Below are 15,301 nucleotides of genomic sequence, written 5' to 3'. Positions count from 1 at the left end.
TTTATTTTTTTAGTCCTTTATTTTTCTTGTATTTTTATAGTCCAGCAGACAAGTACACCGTTTGTTTGTCTGTCTGGTAAATTCATGCCCATTTCAACATACTTTTGACTCATATCTTGGCTGTTATGTATCTCCTACTGGTGGATAAAGACCTCAGGGCAGTTTGAAAAGGGTTGTGTATCACAGGAATACATTTCACTCCATGAGTGACTTTGGCCAGTTTGAGTTAAGGTACTGCATATCTTACTGTAAATCCTGATATTATGTGAAGCACATTTGAATCAAATGAGTCATATGTCCAAATTTCCCCAATAAGGCAAATGAATAGATTTAAACTTATTCTATTTTGATTTATTTCTTTCTTTTGATAAAACTATTAACTGACTATCAAAATGAGAGTAATGTAATATATATAAATTATGAATTTGATATAGCTTACCCTTCATTGATGTGAGCTATGGCTTCATCCTCATTTTTCACAGGCACAATTGGTAAAACTGGACCAAACACCTGAAAAAAACACATAACTAAAATGTTCCACAAAACATTTTTATTCACAATTGTATACCTGAAAACATGCCAAATACTTGTAAAAAAGAGCAATTATAGGCAGAAATGGAACCAAATCTTTGAGGCATTCTAATAATTTTAGAAATTAACCAAAATCAAAACTCCAGTGTGTACCTAAATTATGGCACACTCTATATAAGATAATAATATACATGTATAACTCTTTCTACTTATGACACGATTCCTTTTTTTATAATTGGGTTTTATGTCTAACCAACACAGTATAGGTTATATTGCAACTTTCCAGATTCAATGGTGGAAGAAGACCTCAGTTGCCCCTCTGTGCATTATTTCAGGCACAAATGAGCACAAAAGTAGAACTACCAACATTCCGTAACCTAGCTGGGTAGCTTTCTAACATGAAAGAAGATATTTATGCGGACCTGGACATAATATTACATGACTAGTGTTATAGCTATTGAAACAAAAATCTGCAACACATGTTTTAGTATGTAACTTTGAATGTGGCTATAGGACATTCCGCTGACAGGGCAGACAGACAAGAGCAAATCTGTATTTCCCCCACCACCTTCCATTTCCCTTAGTAGGGGGGGGGGGGGGCAAAAAAAGAACATACCTCTTCTTGCATGATGGGGTCACTAAATGTGACATCAGAGAGAACTGTGGGGGCTATGAATCTCTGTGAATCATCAGACTCACCTCCTAGAGCCAATTTACCTCCCCCATTTATCATCTTCTTTACTCTCCTGTAATAAAGTTCAAGTTAGTCCCAGCATTAAATGAAAAGGTCAAACGTCATTTCAACCAACAAATTTTCTATAGGTTAAAGGTCATTTCAAAAAGTCAAACAACAAATTTTCTATAGGTCTGTCTTTTCAAGCAGTCAAAAAAAAAATTTCTATAGGACGGTCTTCGATCATTTCAAACAACAAATTTTCTATAGGTAAAAGATTATTTCAAACTGTCATACAACAAGTTTTCTATAAGTCAAAGGTCATTTCAAATAGTTGTACAGAAAGTTTTCTATAGCTTCTATCAATATGAACAGATTATGATGAAACTTTGCATAAAGGTATAAATTGAAAGTACAGATAACTCAGTGAAATGTTATGAGATTTAATTAGCTATGAATGAAAGCATGACAACAGAAATAACTAGAAATGTGTCCATAGGACACGGGTGCCCCCGCCGCGCCACTGTTCTGTCAATCTTTTTACTAAGTCAAGGGAAATAACTCTACAAATACTGAATAAATCCACAAGCGAAACCCAAGGTGCAAATCTAAATATGCTGAGCAACCTGCCCATAAGGTTTAATGACTATGTCAAATCCTTTTTGAGTAACTTGCGACACAAGTTGAAAATTGCAAAAATTTTCTAAGTGAAGGGCAATAACTCTAAAAATACTAAATAAATCCAGACAAAAATATCTGATGCACAACTGCACATGCTGATCAACATTCCTGTAAAGTTTCATGACTCCAGGTCAAATACTTTTTGAGTTACATGCGACACAAGTTGAAAATTGCAAAATTTTACTAAGTCAAGGGCAATAACTCTGAAAATACTTAAAATATCCAGACGAAAATACCCAGGTGCACAACAACACATGCTGATCAACATTCCTGTAAAGTTTCATCACTCTAGGTCAAATACTTTTTGAGTAACATGCGACACAAGTTGAAAATTGCAAAATTTTACTAAGTCAAGGGCTATAAACTCTACAAATACTGAAATATATCCAGATGAAAATACCCAGGTGCACAACTACACATGCTGATCAACATTTCTGTAAAGTTTCATGACTCCAGGTGAAATACTTTTTGAGTTACATGCGACACAAGTTGAAAATTGCAAAATTTTACTAAGTCAAGGGCAATAACTCTGAAAATACTAAAAATATCCAGACAAAAATACCCAGGTGCACAACAACATATGCTGATCAACATTCCTGTAAAGTTTCATGACTCTAGGTCAAATACTTTTTGAGTTACATGCGACACAAGTTGAAAATTGCAAAATTTTACTAAGTCAAGGGCAATAACTCTGAAAATACTAAAAATATCCAGACAAAAATACCCAGGTGCACAACTACACATGCTGAACAACATTCCTGTAAAGTTTCATGACTCTAGGTCAAATACTTTTTGAGTTACGTGCGACACAAAAGTGAACGGACGGACGGAAGGACGGACGGAAGGACGGACGGAAGGACAGACGGACGGACGGACAGACAAGGGTAAATCTAAATGCCCGCCACTAATGTGGGGGCACAACAAACATTTCAAATTGATATTAAGTTTATACTAATTATTTTAGTGTGATTGTGTTGAAAGCTATAGGCTTATTGAAACACTCTCTAATCTGTTCCTCGAATCAACCAGTACTAAGCAATGTGTGAGAGTAAAGTTTCTTGCACACGAAAACAAAGGCTTGCCCCAGATTGGGTTTGAGCCCACACAGCCAGCAATCCTTAAATCACTAGTCTGACATGTATACCATTTGGCCATGTCACCACTTAGAAATATATTAATATACATGTATTTAGTACTTAAGCTGATGTGTATGGTCTTGATATTAACTCCTAGCCAACTGGTGGCAACTGAATCTACCCATGTGAGCAGTGCAGACCAAAAAAAGCCAGCACCAGGTAGGACCTTGATAAATCAGCAAGGATGTGTCAGTTGTTTTTGATCTGCACTGGTCACATAGCTAGAATCAACTGCCAAATTGCCGCTAACAGGTTGAAGGTTAAGAGTGACTCAGATAAATCAACAACTTACTGGTAATGTCTGTCAGTGATAAGACGACAATAGTAAGGTGACTTGGCGGGCCCCTCGGGATAAAACTCTCCCAGAGTAGCCTTCATTTTCTCTACAAGTACATCCTGGGTAAAATAAAATAATAGTAGCATAATGAATAGTGAATAAAGTTTAAGAATATAGAAATGAAGACTGGAAATACCTGTAAACATATAAGTTATATTTAAGTATTCATTAACAAAAACATGCATACAGGAGTTAGATTATTAACAATAATTAATTTTCCTATTCTTAAAGGGCTTTATTTTGAAAGGACATAATTTTTAATTCAAAATTACGAGGTTTTAAACCATTCACTCTTACCCTACTGGAACTGCAAGGGAATAGTTTATTCCACCAGTTTAGAGCCAGGCCAGTCTGCACATTCATGCAGTCTATCCAAAATCTATACTTTTTGCAGCTCAATTTTTTTCATTTTGATACTGAAACCCCTTAAACTTTGAAATGAACTGTTCCAAATTAAAAGCTGGGCTAAACCATTACAAAGATTCAGGGTTAAGATTATGTGAATTTTGTTCATATTTTTACCATTGTTCTCTACCAACAAAGTGACTCATAGTCATATACATAAGTAGATCATGTCTCAAGTATTTCACACAATAGTAAGTTAAAATGAATTTAATTCTTCCAGGAAATGCACTTAACTCCACTCAATTATCTACATTCAATTATATACATGTATCAAGGCATTTGTTAATTGTTTCAAAAGAATAAAATCAGTTGTTTTGTTGATAAAGATCATGCTCATTCTAACCAGGATTTTTTTCTATTTTTCCCAACACAAAGGGGGAATAATTTCTGTCAAAATCCATGCTAGAGTTATGGATCTTTGCCAGTGTTTTATAGTTTAAATCACAAAAGATGTGTGCAAAATTTCAGGTGTATTATTTTCAAAGTTAATGAGATTCATATGAAGTAACATACAAAACCTTCATGAAATGTTGAGTATAGCATGGTGAGTAGGATAGACCTACTATTCTTCTATTATTCAAATACTATGACTCACCTTTTTCCAAATGAATAGTAGAAATTGAAAAGAATGTGAATGTTGTTCTTTTTTATGGATAAAATACCATAAATGTCACCTTCTTACCTGAGTTTCCTTAGTGCACATAATATAGTCCGGGGCAACACAGGTTTGTCCCGCATTTGTGACCTTGCCCCATAAAATTCTGTTGGCCACTATGCCTAGATCACAACCTTGATCCACATACACTGGGCTGTAATTATACATACATGTACATAAATATACAAATATCAGCAAAGCTTATCAACAATTGAACACTTAGACCCCAAGCGACATTAATAATAACAGACTTTTCTAACCAGTATAGAGCAAGGTATGTCTGAAAATCCCTGCAGGATGACCTGATCAGTAATTTTATATCATTGATAGCTAAAATTCATCACTTTGACATCGAAATCCTTACCAGTTCATAAAACACTTTTTTTTTCAAATAATTTCCCTAAATGAAAGAATTCAAAGAAGATTTTTCAACACAAAGCAACAGGAGGCAAGAAATTTTAGTATACCCCCTAAAGCAATTTGCAATCTGACAAATACCCGTCTTATTATGAGTATCATACCTTTTTCCTCCCAGTTCAAGTGTGACTGGTGTAAGATGCTCTGCAGCCGCCTTCATGACAATCTTGCCGACAAAAGAGTTCCCTGTATAGAAAATATAGTCCCATTTCTCCTTCAGGAGAGCTGTTGTCTCGGGTATACCGCCACAAACACATTTAATACAATCCTGAAATACAACACATGTTTCTTTGTAGTGTGTGACAGATTTTTTCTATTATACATATCTTACATGCTTCCATGACATTTTGTCGAAAGCCATCTAATCAAATATGACAGTTAGTTCAATCCAACATTTGATAGAATTGGACAACTTGTAGAATGTGACGATTGGTCTAATTTATTTCAACTTGAAACTTGTCGAAAATTTGTAAATTTTGTTAAATTAAATAAAAGTAATAACATAAATACAGGTCAAAATATATGTCATTATATATTTACACTTTATGATTTTCAGAATTATTTCCCTTGAATAATAAGAAATGTAGCTGTTCCAACCATGGACATGTAGGTTTATACATGTATAAAAAAGTAAACTTACTGTATCAAAGTACTTAGGGAACAGCTCGTCCAATAAACTAGCCACATTTTCAGACACCTCAGATGGCTTCATTAATACACAGTTACCTGTCAAAGAAATATTTGTATCATCATTGTCGTCATCATCACCATTAATATCATGATTATTATTATTACATATTATTATTATTATATACATTGACTATTATTATAAATTGTCAATATTATTATTTTATATTATTATTATTATTATATATTGTCATTATTATCATCATCACCATCATCATTATTATTGTTTTTATTTATTGTTATTATCATCACTATTATCATTATTATCATCATTAACATCATGATTATTACTATCATCACCATCATCATGATTATTATTATTACATATTATTATTATTAGTTTTATTATTATTATTATTATTATTATTATTATCATATACATTGTGTATTTTTATTATTATAAATTATCATCATCATCATCATTATTATTATTCTTTTTATTATTGTTATTATCATCAACATTATCATCAGAATTGTTGTAACAGGCAAACATTTCTTCTGTGTTTTAAAGAGCCAAAACATTGTTAAAATTGGGATCTTTTATTATTAACATGGCTATATCAAAATGAAAGCAAAATGACTTAAAAATGAGAATATCTTAATGCAATAAAATGTCCTTGATCAATAACTTAAATAAAATTATAGGAAAACTTACATGAATTAAAACAGATTATTATTATAGTTACAATAAATTATTAAAATGAAAGAATTATTAATCCTAAAAACTTGACGTTTGCCTTGATAAATGCCCTAATTGATATTTATTAATTCCTTAATTGATATTAATAATGGCCTTCAAAGAAACCTTTATAGATTAGATAAGTGGGACAATTTTAAAAGGTGTCAATTTCTGATCAAAGGAATTAGGTTAATATCAAAGGTAAATGTTGGTAAACCAATAATAATCTAATTCAAGCAATTAACACCATTTTAAAACTAATTAGCACAAATTGAGTTCTTGCTCCTATATATACCTCATTTATATCTCAATTTTGTATAAAATTAATTAAGAAAGTATTTCATTTTGTGCATAGACATTTTATTCCTCAGAATATTGGATTTAAGGAAAGATTCAACATCATGCCTTCAAATAAGGTAAGAATTTTTTACTATATAATGCTATATATGTAGTGGTTAGCATACAGGACCTGCAATCAAGACACACATGGTTACAGGTACTGGCTGAGGTGTGTTGGTTCTTTCATGTGATTTTTCTGTGTATAATTTCCTGTTCATGACTTTCTTTGCTTTCATATATATTCATTCATGGGCAGTCGTGGCCTTATAAAATGATAAATGTGTTTGCCATAAGATATTCATAATAAGGAAAAACTGTGACTGAGTGAGCCAACTGCTGTAAAAGCATTTAGCTTGTTGCTATGGTAGTATAAGTGATGATGTCACAATATATACATGTATAAATATAAGTAAATATAACTTCTTCATATCAACATCCATTGCAAGATGAGTAAAGTTCTATCCAGAGTTGAATATATTGTGAAGTCTAACTTTTACAGGAATTAAAAGTTTGACTTGCCCTACAGAGAGCTCCTCTGCTGAAGTTGCACTGTATTTCTTTTTAAAAAATCTACAATCAAATTGACTTTAATGCAGCGTCCAGATTCTTGTTAATGTTTATGAAAATTTAGAGTGTTTAATGATGAAAAACTGATCTCTCACCTGGAAGTGAGCAGCTTAAATGACCACAATTCATAAAATTGTTATTTTTGATTTAATGAAAATTTTAATTTTAACATAAAAACATATGCCTTTTGTGAAGTAAAATTGATATTTATCACATGACTTAATTAACATGTCAAGCTTATGTTTATAAATAAAAATATAAATGAAAGAAGTTGTAAACAGGCTGTTTCAGCTAAATTTAGTTATGTGATAAAAGTTAGCACATTTTTGTATTCCAAGTTTGTTTCTTAATTCATTTTGATAAGTCCAATGTCATAAAAGAATCTAATATTTATTGCCATTCATTGCCATCATATATAAAATTTCATGACACTCATATCAGATCATATATATCAATGATGTGAAATCAAAATATTAAATGTTACACACAAATTTACCTGCAGCTAGTGCTCCGATCATTGGGGCAACTGTCAGTTGTACAGGGTAATTCCACGCCCCCATTATCAGTGCCACACCAAATGGTTCTTTTCGGATGTATACTTTGTCCATAATATTGATCAAACCTTTCTTTACCTGAAATATACATCAGAAACATGGAATAAAGGGGAAAATGCTGCATCTTACAACCAAACATGTCTTAAGAATAAACACTACATTAAAATCGTGCCACTAAATATATGCTCATCATCTGAACTACTATGAAGTATGAAGAGCAGTTTCTTGTTTTGAAAGAACATCATTTATCCCTTTAACCTTCATATTGCTGGAACCGAAAGTGACTGGAATGTTGGAACCAGAAGTGACATTTTCTTAGATTCATTACACCCACACACTGTTGAAACCAAAAGTGACCAGCCTTTACCACCCAGCATTCCTCCACTAGTCCACTACTGTGCAGTCTATCCAGGCTCTATACTGCTGGTAGCCCAATTTTTGTAATTTCTATATTGAACTTTAAAAGATGGTCCTAAATTCAAAGCTGGGAAAATTTATACATTATTAAATATGACATTATTGTGCATGACATACATGTAGCAGTATGAAACCTATGAATCAAATAATGAATTCTGTTGTTTCTGAATTGACAATTTATATATACATGTAGAGTTAACAGAATTGCATTTTTGCTAAATCTGTTAATATTGCAACAATGCTAAGATGTTATAAACTTCTTAGATTCAAAACATCCAACTGTAGAAAAATGTATCAAAAGATTAATATGAATCAATCTGCATGTATGTATATACCTTTATAAAATGTGATTCAGTTTACAATTTTAATCACCATATTTCTTTTACAGAGTAAACTTTTCTTTTGCATATTTTGATATTCAATATTGTGGATCATTGGTGCTTTATACAGGGCTGGGAATCAAAACTGCATTGTATCCTACAAAATGTAAACAAACACTGCCAACTTGGCATGAAAACAGTTTGTTTTTGTTTATAAGTAATTTTGTTGGAAATTACTGACAACCAAATATATGTATTAACACGCTCCACTATTTCCGCTTCGTTCGGTATATGTAGCTTGCACGACTATTTTGTATAACAAAAGTTATAGCGAACTTGCAACTCGAAGCGGAGCAGAGTTTTTATGAAGTTTTGTGGATATGACGCAGTTCATATTGCTTTATCTATCTTTTTCCTTCAAATTAATCATAGACTCATTTCAGAGTTCACCATAAACTTCAACATATAATTTTGCATCATTTACTAAAATTTCATTAAAAAGAGATGTTTATTTTTCAAGAAAATAATAATTTGTACAAAATGATACTACACAGTTTAAAATAAAATATGATATGACACAGTTGTATTTTAATTGCAGGCTGCACTTTGGTTCAGCTATCAAATTATGCGTGAAGTTTAATAGTAACGTCCAACAACAATTTTTGTCTGCAAATTTTTTATCATTATGAATGCGCACAAGTGACCTTGTTTACAACTGAAGCCGAGAGCTGAGGTCACTCATTGGTCCCACAAAAATGGAAATTGTAATAAAAATTCTATTAAGGCTTCAATTTGGTCGCATTCTTTGCACCTATATTTGCATCTACAAATTCCGAAAAGGGTGTATCAAATACATTAAAACACATGATCGCACCCCATTTCCGTGTTTTAGTGTTGCCTTAGCATGCTTATAAACTTGTTCCTGTGAGTTCGTAATTAATGGGGATGGTTACTTTTTCATATGCGCGACATTCTTGAATTTTATTGAAGAATTTTTCCTTATATAGAATTAATGCTGGGATGAGATAATTTAGGTCAGATTATCACATTGAATTTTCCACAGACTTGAGACATGTCATCTTAATATAACTTCATACTAAAGTGTGATTTGATAATGAATTGCCTGACACATAAACAATTTTTTTCAGAAAATGACTTCAAAGAGGATTACACCCTGTTCACATCGAAAATTTCTCTCCTATTCATGCCACAGACACATACTTTTTTAACGAAATATCAAAGTAAAATAAGGAAATATTTTATATCAACAAGAAATTAGATGTTATTTTCTTTATAATTAATTCAAATATTTGTTAAATCTTCATGGCAGAAGTTTATAAAAAAACTGCTTATTTGTACAGCTGACATTTAAGACAATGGTTGACAAATTTTGTTGAAAAATCTCGGACAGGTGTGTCCATCCGAGGCCGAGCTGTTCATGTTTACTGACTTCACTTGCACTGGACTGCTGTAAATTTGAAAACCACCAGGAACTTTTGATTCTCACGTGTGCAAAAACCTATCAAGCTAGTTTTAAATTGTCAATGGTTCTCTGCAGGTGCAACATTTTGACTGAAATAATGCAGAAAGGCGCACCTGAGGTCCTTGCCCCCATGTAGAGAGAAAGTAGAACCACAGTTTACTATGAGCGTAAATGTTTTTGTTATTCAAGTTCATAGATTTCTATATTTTTTTCAAACAAAATAGGGATTATATTGAACATACAGGAAAATATAAGCAATTATTTCAGATATTATGATAAGTTACATGTTCATATTTAACAATTTAAAAGTAAATGTTATATTTGACATGACACAATGCATTCTAAATAATCAAAAGCATCAGAACATCGCTACAAACCACGAATGAACTGAGTTTATTCAGCGCAAGTGATTATTCAATAAAATAGACATATATTGCCGAAATTATCTATGTTGAAAATAATAAAAAAAATACAACTGCGTCGTATCATATTTTATTTTCAACTGCGTCATATCATTTTGTACAAATTATTATTTTCTCAGAAAATAAAAATCTCTTTTTAATGATATTTTTAGTAAATGATGCAAAATTATATTTTTAAGTTTATGGTAAACTCTGAAATGAGTATATAATTGATTTGAAGGAAAACAAGATGGATAAAGCAATATGAACTGCGTCGTATCCACAAAACTTAATTAATTCTGGCCCGCTTTGAGTTGCAAGTTCACTATAACTTTTGTTTTACAAAAAAGTTGTACAAGCTAGCAACATATACTGAACGAAGCGGAAAATTGTGGAGCTTGTTAATACATATATCTGGTTTTCAGTCATTTCCAACAAAGAGTTATAAACAAAAACATACCTTTTTCGTTCCAAAATGGCGGCTTTTGTTTACATTTTGTAGGATACAACAGAGTTTTCATTCCCAGCCCTGTTATTGTGGTTTGCATTTCTTTATTTGCTCACCTGATATCTATCAAAACATTTTGAAATTGAATTGAAACTTTTATGGCATATTTGATAAAACATGGAATTAACTCCTTTTTTATAACTAAATTTTATATATCCCTTATACATAAAATGTCATGAATCAACAAATGTTACGATACCTTTTCTGGTTTGGCCCAGTCTGACAGGTTATTGAGTGCATTGATCAAGTCATTCCTTACAAAGTCCACTTCCATCAGGCATGATTCGAACCTACACTGTAATAACAGAGCAAAAAATTTCATTCATTTCTGTGATTAAAGAATAAGACCTAAATTCTGCAAAGAAAATAATAATGAGTGGTAGTATATATGTTCACAAAAAGCAATCACCTGACATGTAAATTATTAACTTTGTGCACAACGCAACATAATTCTTAACCCCATGGGTATCCATTTCACAATCATGAAACAATAAAAAAATATTTGTTTCTATCAATAAGACCATATCAATGCAATGTGGATAATGATCCTTTCATTGGGGAATTTTATTCAAACACAAAGACAAATACTAATATGTCTTTCTGGCCACTGTTCTTGACAAAGATTGTATTAAAATCCACTCATAAAATCAGCTTTCAGGTCATATTTGTGCACGAAAACTTTACTGTTTGCCTATTCATGTTATTGAAAAGATTCCCTTGTCACAAATAGAATATCCTGTAGGCAAGGTGAATTATTTGTATTCAAGGTGATAACAATATGATATACCTTATTCAGGTCCTTCATTAATGCATCTGTCAAGCGGTCTCTGTTTTCGTCCAACATCTTTAACAATGCCAGTAGCTGTGATCGTCTCCATTCTAAAGATTTTGTTTTTCCTGTTAGAAAAGCCTTTCGCATCGAACCTGCTACCTGTATGACAAAACAAACACAGGTAATAGATTAGTGAATACCTGTACATTAGGCTGTCATATGTCCATGGCCTGGAACTATCAAAAAATATTTCTGAAATTTCTCCTAATACTTTAATACTCCTAATAATTGTTGATCATAGCAAAATTTCATATATTCTTTATTAAGAATGAAAATGAAAGCCAAGAACTTTGATTTTGGAACATAAATTATAGTAGGAAGTTCATGGAAATGTGCATTTTGTCAGACTGGTTAAGAATTTTATACAACAAGAGCTGTCGGTAGGACAGCAACGCTCAACTATTCTTAGTGCTTGATAGTAAAAAAAATGCTTGATACAGTTACCTCCTCCTGTTTACAGGTTGGGGTCATGATGGTGAACAAGTGTGCAAAGTTTCAAAGCCATATGTCAATGGACTTTGAAAATATTTGAACTATTACAAAAACTTTAACATAAATTCTAAGTCGAAAAAGGGGCATAATTCTGTCAAAATGCTTGATAGAGTTACCTCCTCCTGTTTACAGGTTGGGGTCATGATGTTGAACAAGTGTGCAAAGTTTCAAAGCCATATGTCAATGGACTTTGAAAATATTTGAACTATTGCAAAAACTTTAACGTAAATTCTAAGTCGAAAAAGGGGCATAATTCTGTCAAAATGCTTGATAGAGTTTCCTCCTCCTGTCTACAGGTTGGGGTCATGATGGTGAACAAGTGTGCAAAGTTTCAAAGCCATATGTCTATGGACTTTGAAAATATTTGAACTATTACAAAAACTTTAACATAAGTGGTTACGCCGACGCCGACGCTCGGGTGACTGCAATAGCTCTACTTATTCTTATCGAATAGTCGAGCTAAAAACATATTTTTTATGAACTTCAAACATTTTGTTTCCTGAAAATGGGGAAAAGGGAAATAATTCTAAGAAAATAAAAGGCAACCAAATCTTTTTATTTATTACTTGTATCATATATAATGCTTAATTATTTTAATTGAAATATCATTTTAAAGTGATAAACTCTATTGAGCCTGTTTGGCTTAAACAGATTTATTTCATTTAATGCAAACATTTACAATTATGGTACAACAACATTATATAAAACAGGATTGAAAAGGCAGTCAAGGACTTATGTAGATTTCTTTCCTGTATGACTGAGAATGGTAATTCATGACATGTCACTCATGTTATACAATCTACAGGGTTCAAATTTAAGCATGCATACTGGCAAAATATGCAAAATGCCAGAAAAAAAATCTAATACAGTATCTATTCTAGAAGGGATGGGGAGATTCGCTAATATTTTTGAAATCACTTTTCACACTGCTAATACTGCTAGAAAAGGTACGTAACTTCAGCTGGCATTTATTTGCAAGTGATTGTTCATTTTGGACTTTTACATAATTGATATAATCTGCACATGCTTGGAAACTGCCCGCTGCAATATAACCAGATGCGAAAGCTGATGATGTTAACCCTAAAAACTTAAAAGTCTATTTTTGGGTTGCTTTACTTAATTTTTCTGTGGATATATTTAGATAGACTATTTATAACAAGCAAACACTTTTGGTCAGAGAATCTATATTATCTTATCAGGGTGCAGTGTAAAAACGTACCACTTGTCTGTAAACTGTTTTCCTTTCAACTGAATTTTTTATATAAGTACTTAGTAGATCAGTACTGGTCTGTGACCACCAAAGCCTGACAACCATCAAACCCTGAAGGCCCTAAAAATGCCTGATTTATTTGTTTTCTTTCATCAGTTGTTGACAAGCTTTTCTATCAACAATAAATGCAAGTTTCTCCTCTCATTAAGTAATTAATTTCATTTCAACTTTCATAAATTGAGATATTTTAATTTGTTTTTAAGGAACATTGACATTGGAAATTTGGGCATCAAGAGTGCAATGCCTGATCTCTTATACTAGCTACATTTTATAATCATTTACAGAGTAAACAATAAAACATCCAAAAACTTCAGCATTTGCTGCTGATATATTGTATATCATGTTAAAAAATTAAAATTATAACGCTCAAGCTTTTATCTTATTAAAATGCTCAAGCTTTTATCTTATTAAAATGCTCAAGCTTTTATCTTATTAAAATGCTCAAGCTTTTATCTTAATTAAATCATTGTCATTTTATATCTGTCCTGGTACTGTACTATGCTATGTTGAATTTAGGTAATTTAGATAACCTCCTTGACGAGCCTTAGACATTAGTGTCAACATAATCATAACTAGTTTGTTAGTTACGAGAAGAACCTAGCTGTACTGTGTCAAATTTTCAGATCTGTAGCTTGAAATTATATATTCTTTATGGAAAAATGTTCAAAAAGTGTCCAGTTGACCCGACCAGTACTTCTTGAGTTTTCAGTCTGTTAGTGTAATCACTTGATCAATTAAAATTAATAAAGGTCCCAAAAATTGCATTGCATGGCATGCCCAAATTTATAATTTGTACATTGTCACCAGTGATTCTAGTCTTAATAGGCAAGTGTTCCTCTGGTATATTTTTCCTGATCCCTAAACAATCGTTAATGTGTTGAAATGTTTTTGTTAAGTTACAAGGAGAGAACTGTGTTTACTAGTGATATTTGTTTCTGACATTTTAATACAAATGCAGCTTATATTAATATCATTTACACTAGTGTAATAACACTTTGACATGACGTCATTTGCGTTATATATAACCATAGCGTTAAAGGGCGCTAATGTTAGCGTAACACTATAGGCACGTCAATGAAAAATGATTCTTTTTAACAGTTTACCGTTCGTATTTATATTATTTGATAAATAGAATATAATATTCGTGTAGATTCAATACTATATTAAATGAACTTGTTGAATAAAACAATATTATGCTCGCATAATATGATTTTAGTCAAATCCTTCAATAAATATAGTATTAAACCTACACTCATTTAATATCCTCTATTTGTCATACCATATGTTCAAAATACATTGTCAATGTGTATAATTCAATAATAATATATAATCTGCACATGCTTGGAAACTGTCGGCTGTAATATAACCAGATGCAAAAGCTGATGATGTTAACCCTAAAAACTTAAGTCTATTTTGGGTTGCTCTATTTATTTTTCTGTGGATATATTTAGATAGACTATTTATAACAAGCAAACACTTTTGGTAAGAGAATCTATATTATCTTATCAGGGTGCAGTGTAAAAACGTACCACTCGTCTGTAAACTGTTTTCCTTTCAACTGAATTTTTTATATAAGTACTTAGTAGATCAGTACTGGTTGGGGACCACCAAAGCCTGACAACCATCAAACCCTGAAGGCCCTAAAAATGCCTGATTTATTTGTTTTCTTTGATCAGTTGTTGACAAGCTTTTCTATCAACAATAAATGCAAGTTTCTCCTCTCATTAAGTAATTAATTTCATTTCAACTTTCATAAATTGGGATATTTTAATTTGTTTTTAAGGAACATTGACATTGGAAATTTGGGCATCAAGAGTGCAATGCCTGATCTCTTATACTAGCTACATTTTATAATCATTTATAGAGTAAACAATAAAACATCCAAAAACTTCAGCATTTGCTGCTGATATATTGTAT

At 31.9% G+C, this 15,301-nt stretch overlaps 1 protein-coding gene across 14 annotated transcripts in view; it reads right to left on the bottom strand.

Moving 5' to 3' along the window:
- Nucleotides 1-15,301, bottom strand: part of LOC132717047 (aldehyde dehydrogenase, dimeric NADP-preferring-like) — a 32,588-nt gene that overhangs the window by 14,244 nt on the left and 3,043 nt on the right. For all 14 annotated transcript variants that reach the window (XR_009623899.1, XR_009623898.1, XR_009623900.1 and 11 more), the window contains exons 2-10: nt 11,578-11,721; nt 10,990-11,085; nt 7,604-7,739; nt 5,476-5,561; nt 4,940-5,103; nt 4,446-4,572; nt 3,314-3,417; nt 1,148-1,277; nt 440-510 (exon numbers count right to left, since the gene is read on the bottom strand). Coding sequence is in view for 10 of the 14 variants with exons in the window: in XM_060700438.1 (XP_060556421.1) it covers nt 440-510; nt 1,148-1,277; nt 3,314-3,417; nt 4,446-4,572; nt 4,940-5,103; nt 5,476-5,561; nt 7,604-7,739; nt 10,990-11,085; nt 11,578-11,721 (1,058 nt within the window). In the remaining 4 variants the exon portion in view is untranslated. The remainder of the gene's footprint in view (nt 1-439; nt 511-1,147; nt 1,278-3,313; nt 3,418-4,445; nt 4,573-4,939; nt 5,104-5,475; nt 5,562-7,603; nt 7,740-10,989; nt 11,086-11,577; nt 11,722-15,301) is intronic.

The sequence above is a fragment of the Ruditapes philippinarum genome, unplaced genomic scaffold, assembly GCF_026571515.1.
Source record: "Ruditapes philippinarum isolate M1 unplaced genomic scaffold, ASM2657151v2 ctg121_1_1_1_1, whole genome shotgun sequence".
NCBI classification, from domain to species: Eukaryota; Metazoa; Mollusca; class Bivalvia; order Venerida; family Veneridae; genus Ruditapes; species Ruditapes philippinarum.
Note: the sequence above shows the minus strand (reverse complement) of the source record. Positions and strands in the feature narration are given on the sequence as shown.